Source organism: Heterocephalus glaber, unplaced genomic scaffold (genome assembly GCF_053883595.1).
Source record: "Heterocephalus glaber isolate CG9 unplaced genomic scaffold, H.glaber_assembly_v1.0 deba00000470, whole genome shotgun sequence".
NCBI lineage: Eukaryota > Metazoa > Chordata > Mammalia > Rodentia > Bathyergidae > Heterocephalus > Heterocephalus glaber.
In genome coordinates, this window is record NW_028258145.1 from 14,610,294 (window position 1) to 14,616,414 (window position 6,121).

At 42.6% G+C, this 6,121-nt stretch overlaps 1 protein-coding gene across 1 annotated transcript; it reads right to left on the reverse strand.

The window, feature by feature from the left end:
• Nucleotides 1-1,023: 1,023 nt before the first annotated feature.
• Nucleotides 1,024-2,352, reverse strand: LOC101709710 (embigin-like). Its single transcript, XM_087201700.1, is given in 3 exon segments — nucleotides 1,024-1,724; nucleotides 1,727-1,977; nucleotides 1,979-2,352. Coding segments are annotated over 3 exon segments (996 nt in total). The 3' UTR covers nucleotides 1,024-1,353.
• Between the last annotated feature and the right edge of the window lie 3,769 nt (nucleotides 2,353-6,121).

Consider the following 6,121-nt stretch of genomic DNA (forward strand, 5'->3'; position numbering starts at 1 on the left):
GAAGGAGATTAACATTTTAGTATAAACTTGAGTATGAAAGTATCTGGGAAGTTTATAACACCATTAAATCTAATTATGCTGAAAAACCTCATCAGCTGGAAATATTTCAGTTATATATGCGATAGAAACTATTCTATTTTTGAAGATACTATCTTAAGGCATTTGCAAAAATAAAAAGTATTTTAATACTTCTACATTTCAGTCAAAATAATTATTATTGTAAAGTATTAATAACACATTTTTATATATTTAACCAGCCATGGATACAAACAAGCTAGTTTAAAAGGAAAAAAATCAAAGACACCAGGAAATCATGAAGCACAGAAGGATCCAGCAGACAGTGCTACTGTCATTACAGGGATCTGCAACCCAAAGCATCAATACATCTACACCTGGAGAAGTCCAACCTCCAGGGCTTATAAAACAGATTCAACAACAAAAATGCTCTACTTAAAGATAAGTAGCACTTTGGCTTGGAGTGGGAACGACTGGGAGAGTTGCTTTTATAGCAACCATGCTTTGGAGCAATCATATTTTGGGTTTTTTGTTTTGTCTTTTTTGGTGTTTGTTTTTGGTTTTGTCTTTTTCAGGTATTGGTAACTGAACCTGGAACCTTGCATGTGGTAGGCAAGTAAGTGGTCTGCCACTGAGGTACTTTCCCCAGCTCTTTTTTTTAAAGACAGGTTCTCACAAAGTTGCTGGCCTCAAATTTGTGATCTTCCTGCCTCAGCCTCCTGAATAGTGGAGATTCCAAGTGTACACCACCATACCCAGCTAAAAACAAGGTTTAGTTCCTTGCCTTAAACCATTATTTATGGATGAAAGATATGTCTTGCTTGTAGAGATTGTAACTACCATTAGCAAAAGCAAAGTACTAGTTTTTCAATATCAGAGAAGGATGAACTTTACATGAAATTGTTACATAAACTTCTTACATACTAAGCATGACTAGAAAACTTTTTAAGACAAATGGTAAAGACTTTCGTTTTAGTAACTTTTTTGGTCATAAACAGGTCTTTAGTGATGCATGTTCTATCAACTATTATTTTTCTGGTGGCTTTTCTGCTACTAACTGATTTTGCTGATGTCCCTTATAGACCAAGACAAAATTAATTACTCTGGTTAGAGCTCACAGAATGCATTTCACAAAGTTTACCTTGCTTTACTACAAAACAATTACATAATTAAAATACACCTTTAGATCTGAGATAGCATATATTGTTTATGAAGCTACTGCTGTGCATGTTGCATAAACGTTTCATCTTTTAAAAAATAAAAACTCAAATTCTCTTAAAAGCTGAATCACACAGTCTTTGTACATCTTCCCAAGGCACTTGATGTAATCTTTTCCATTCATTGGCTCACAGATTCATTTTTTCTTTGCCTGAGGACATTATTTTCTACACCGTTGCTATCATCTGACTTCAGCTGCTCAATTTGTTCAAATTCTTTTCCTTCACCTGGGTGCTTCTTTTTCTTTTGTGTGTACACTTCACAAAACAGAATAATAACCACTAAAACAACAGCTTCAGGAATTATTGCAAGAAATGGTTTGAGGGGCACCAAAAAGCTCAGTACAACAAGCTCAAGCTGCTCCTCACTCTCACCCAGCTGGAATACTGCATGGCACCAGTAGGACCCCCCATCTTCTTCCAGAAGATGCTTTATACTCAGCTTTGTTTCATTGCTGTGTGTTCTGCTGACAGCATACTTATCATTCATGTAACATCAATAGGAACCTGTACACTCCCATTACTTCTGTACCAGGTCCAACGTAAAGGAAAGCAATGTTGACATTTACACACCAAGACAGTAGAGTCATCCACATAAGTGATCAATGGCTTGTTTTTTCCATGAAGTTCAGGAACTTTGATATTAAATGTTCCCCTTTGTTCCTTTCCTTCTTCAAGGAGACAAGAATAGTTTCCCATTTGTTTACTGTTAATGACGGTGATCGTGTACTCGGTATACAGTGTTTCCTGTTATAGTGAGAGAAAAATTCTTAAGTAGCTCATCATCCTTTTTCCAAGTCAGATTGACTGAATTCAAATCCCCTGAAGTTGTGTACTGGCAGGTGAGAGTGATAACAGAAGAACTTTCCAACGTGATATTTTTTTCTACTGGCATAATGGAATGTTCAGTTAGTGATATGTTATGACTCTCCAAGGAAAGATTAGAGTATTTTCCCATCATTTCTTCTCGAACAGGTAGACTTGTAAAAGGTGAATCTGTGGAACCGCCATTCGCCGCGGCCCCACTTCCCGCAGCGAGGAGGCGCAGCAGCCTTCGCCGCCACCGCCACTGAGCCTCATGCACTCCATGCGCCCAGAGTTCCCCCGGGCCAGGTACCATGGCGCTGGCAGGCTGCTGCGGTTCCAAAGAGGCTGCGGCTCCATGCCTCGCCGGTGGCTGGGAGCATGTGAAATTTTTAAAAGACCCTTTAAAAAATTTCCCTGTGCCTATAACTTCCATTGAATGGAGAAGAGAAATCTGAAGGAAAACTTTATCTACTGGGGTTGGAACAAGAAGGACTCAGGATGACAACTGAGATGAATCTCACTTCTCTAGATGGCAATGCTAGCTTCAGGGAGTGTGGAAAGGTCCTGCAAATTCAAGGCCAGTACAGCTTACAGGCATTGGCATGAAATGGAGAGACTGGAACAGGGGTCTCAAATCAGGGCTGAGGTCAGGCTTGCTGTGCTGAGCGCTGCTGGGCTCTGGCCCTGGGCTGTGGGGACCTGGTAGGGACCAAAGGCCCTGCCCATGGTGCTGGCTGGCAGGGGATCCAGGGAAAGAAAGTGCTCAACACCTCTGGGTGCTGACCAAGCTGAGAGTCCCCCAGTGGAGGAGACCATGAGAGACCAGGACCTTAGAGCTGCACCTGGCTCTATGGGCTGACTGTTCTTAGTATGAGCAGAGGCCAAGAAGAAATTCAGCAAATCCCCCATTCCCAGAGTCTTGATTGACTCAGCATTTGTTCTGCTTAGAACCATTAAGAGCATGTGCTAAACAAATGAATATGTGTATTATTTATCTGTTCTGTGCATTTAATATACTAACTACAGTGTTAGTTTAATACAGTAATCATAATTTTTATTATCAGTGTACCATATTATTGTAAATTCTGGCAAATTGAACATGAAAAGAAGAAAGCTCAGTGGGTGCATCATCATCTGTCCCTGCCCCACTGCAGAGTCTGAGCAGCATGAGGCTCAGGATCCATGCTCAGCTCATGTGGGCCAAGAAGTGAACTGCACTCATTGGTGAGGATTCCAGGGAATGACACGGGAACAGGTCTGAAGTCACAGCCCCTCTCCCTGCCCAGCTTCCCTTCTCCTATGAGAATCCACTAGTGCATCTCCTCTGCATCTCTGAATGGGGATGGCTTCTGTGGGCTCTGTTTCCCACTTCAGTTGTGGTAGTTATGATCTCAGCCATGCTGTGACAATGCTCACCCAGAGTTCAAAGTGTGATGATCTTCCAGGAAAGGTCATCATAGCCAGGTGTATTTCCAATCACAAAGTAAAATAGGAAATACTAAGGAACTGGCAGGTGGGAGAGTCATGGCCCATCCTGCTGAAGGCCCTACAGCCCTGTGAGTCCTCAGAGCTGGCCAGAGAGCTCCTGTTTAGTGGCTCCCTAAAGGGAGGTTAGCCAGATGTATTATTCAATATTTTTCATAATTGTGTTCCATAATTCAGTGTATTTTTTGTGGGGTTTTTTTGTACTGGAGATTGAACTCAGAGCCTTGCATTCATGCAGCAGGTGGTGAAAGCACTGAGCTAAATTCCCAGCCCAATTAAGAGTATTCTTATATTAGTGTTTGAAAAGCTCCCATGCTTTAAATTCCAGGGCTTTGTCAATCTGCAAAGTGAAAAACACTAGGGACGCTGAATCATGAATGACCTACAGGATATGGGGACAAAGACAAAGAACAAGGGAAATATAGAGCATGTTTAGAGTGGTGAAACATTTTGAGATGCCAGAATGTTGTATTGTAATCCTATATTTGTTTATGCTGTTGAAAACTACATACAACTTGATAGTGAACCTCAATGTGAACTGTGGACTTTGGTATAACTTGATATTGACTGACTGCAAAAAAATTGTAATGGGATGTTGATGATAGAGACTGTATCTGTGGAGGTGGGTATAAGGGACACTTCTGCACCAGAAATTTTGTTGTGAACTTACTTCTACTCTGAAAATGATGTAAGTCTTTAAACATAGAGGAAAACATAGAAGAGCTTCTCTTATGCTGTGTGAATCCAAAATCATGCCATAACCCACACTGCTCAGGGACACTCTTGTGTCCTTCATTAAATCAGCAAAGGCACTGTGATGTTGGTGCCCCAGGAGCTGAGGAGGAGGATAGGGAGGTAGGGTGCAGAGCAGCCTCCCTCCACCCTCTACCAACATATCCCAGGCTTTAGATGAAGCTAAAGTCTTCATCTGAGCAATACTCTCTGCAGTTGAAGACAGCAGGGGTGACAGCTGAGCTCACACTTCTGCTTCCCTGGGTGGTTTATGTCATGGCTTGTATCACTGTGGGAGGGAAACTATTACCCTGCTGACAGTAATAAGTTCCAACATCTTCAGCCTCCACACTGTTGATGGTCAGAGTGAAATCTGTTCCAGATCCACTGCCACTGAACCTGGTTGGGACCCCAGATGCTAAGCTAGATGCATAATAGATCAGAAGTTTAGGAGCTTTCCCTGGTTTCTGTTGATACCAAGCTAAATATTTGCTTATGCCCTGACTCGCCCGACAAGAGATGGTAACAGTGTCTCCTATGGATGCCGGAAGAGAAGATGGAGACTGGGTCATCTGGATGTCACATCTGGCACCTGAGATTAGAAATATAACAAATATCAACACAATCATGATAAAGTAGGGACTCCTTGAAAGTGGGATGCTCAGAACACAGTAAATAAAGTAAATTCCCAGTACAATCTTTCCTTACCTTGGATCCAAAGCAGCAGGAGCCCCAGGAGCTGAGTGGGGACCCTCATGTCCATTCTGTGACCTGACTGGGACTGACTCCTGCACAGGATGTGACCAATAGCCTCTTAAGAAGTCCTCCAGTATCTGGCTGTGCTTTGGGCATATGCAAATCATCAAGGACTAGGCTCAGCTGGGTGCAGCAGGAGGGCTGGCTCCTCTCAGTGTTTGCTGGGGTCCCTGTCCAGACCAGAGCATCACAGTTTTCCTGCAGAGAACATTTCTCCTTGGTCCACAGGGCAGAATCACACTGCCCAACCAAGAGTAAAGAGAAGTATTGTTCTCTTTGTGATTCAGAACAAGCTTTTCATCTCTGAATAGAGATGGGTTCTGTCTCCTCCATCTCTGAATTCACAAGACCAATTCATCCCTGTTTCCCTCACTGTTGCCCACATTCAGAGCTATGCACCTTTTTCTCCCACCCAAACTGCCTCATTACTGACACACAGTTCAGACTCTAAGATCCTCCTGGAAGGAGCATCAGGGATAGTGTTACAGTTTGCTTCTAGATGTCCCCCAAAAGCCTCAGGTGGCTATAGGTGGCTTTTTCAGCATTGGCTGAATCTAGAATGTGTTGCACTGGGATGAAAGGTTTGTGATTACTAAATCAGTGCACTGATTGCTTTGGCATCACCCTGATCCTGGGAGCCTGGCCACAATATAAGCAACAGAAAGAGGCTCATCTTTTCCTTTGCTGGCTTGCTTTTGCTGTCTTTGCTTCCCATCAACTTTTACTCTGTGATATCTCTCTGCCAAGCCCCTCTGCCTTGGAGCCAGTTGATTATAGACTGAAATTTCTACAAACTGTGAGCTAAGTAAACCTTTTGCCTTTTAACTTTAGATGTTGGGTATTTTGTCTCAGGAAGGACAGAGGAGTAGTTAAGACAGTCAGGATGTATTACAAATCACAAAGTAAAAGATTAAATACCAAGAAACTGGTCCATGGGGGAGATGTGGCCCAATGTGCACAGAGTTCCTGTAGCCATTGTGAGTTTAGAGATTGATGCAGAGATTGCATTGGTTTATTGGCTCCCTAATGCAAAAGTATCTCTTCTGCATTCCTGGTGTTTCTTGGATGAGGCCCTGTGCTTTGTTTATTGTGTTTTCTGTTTGGCACCT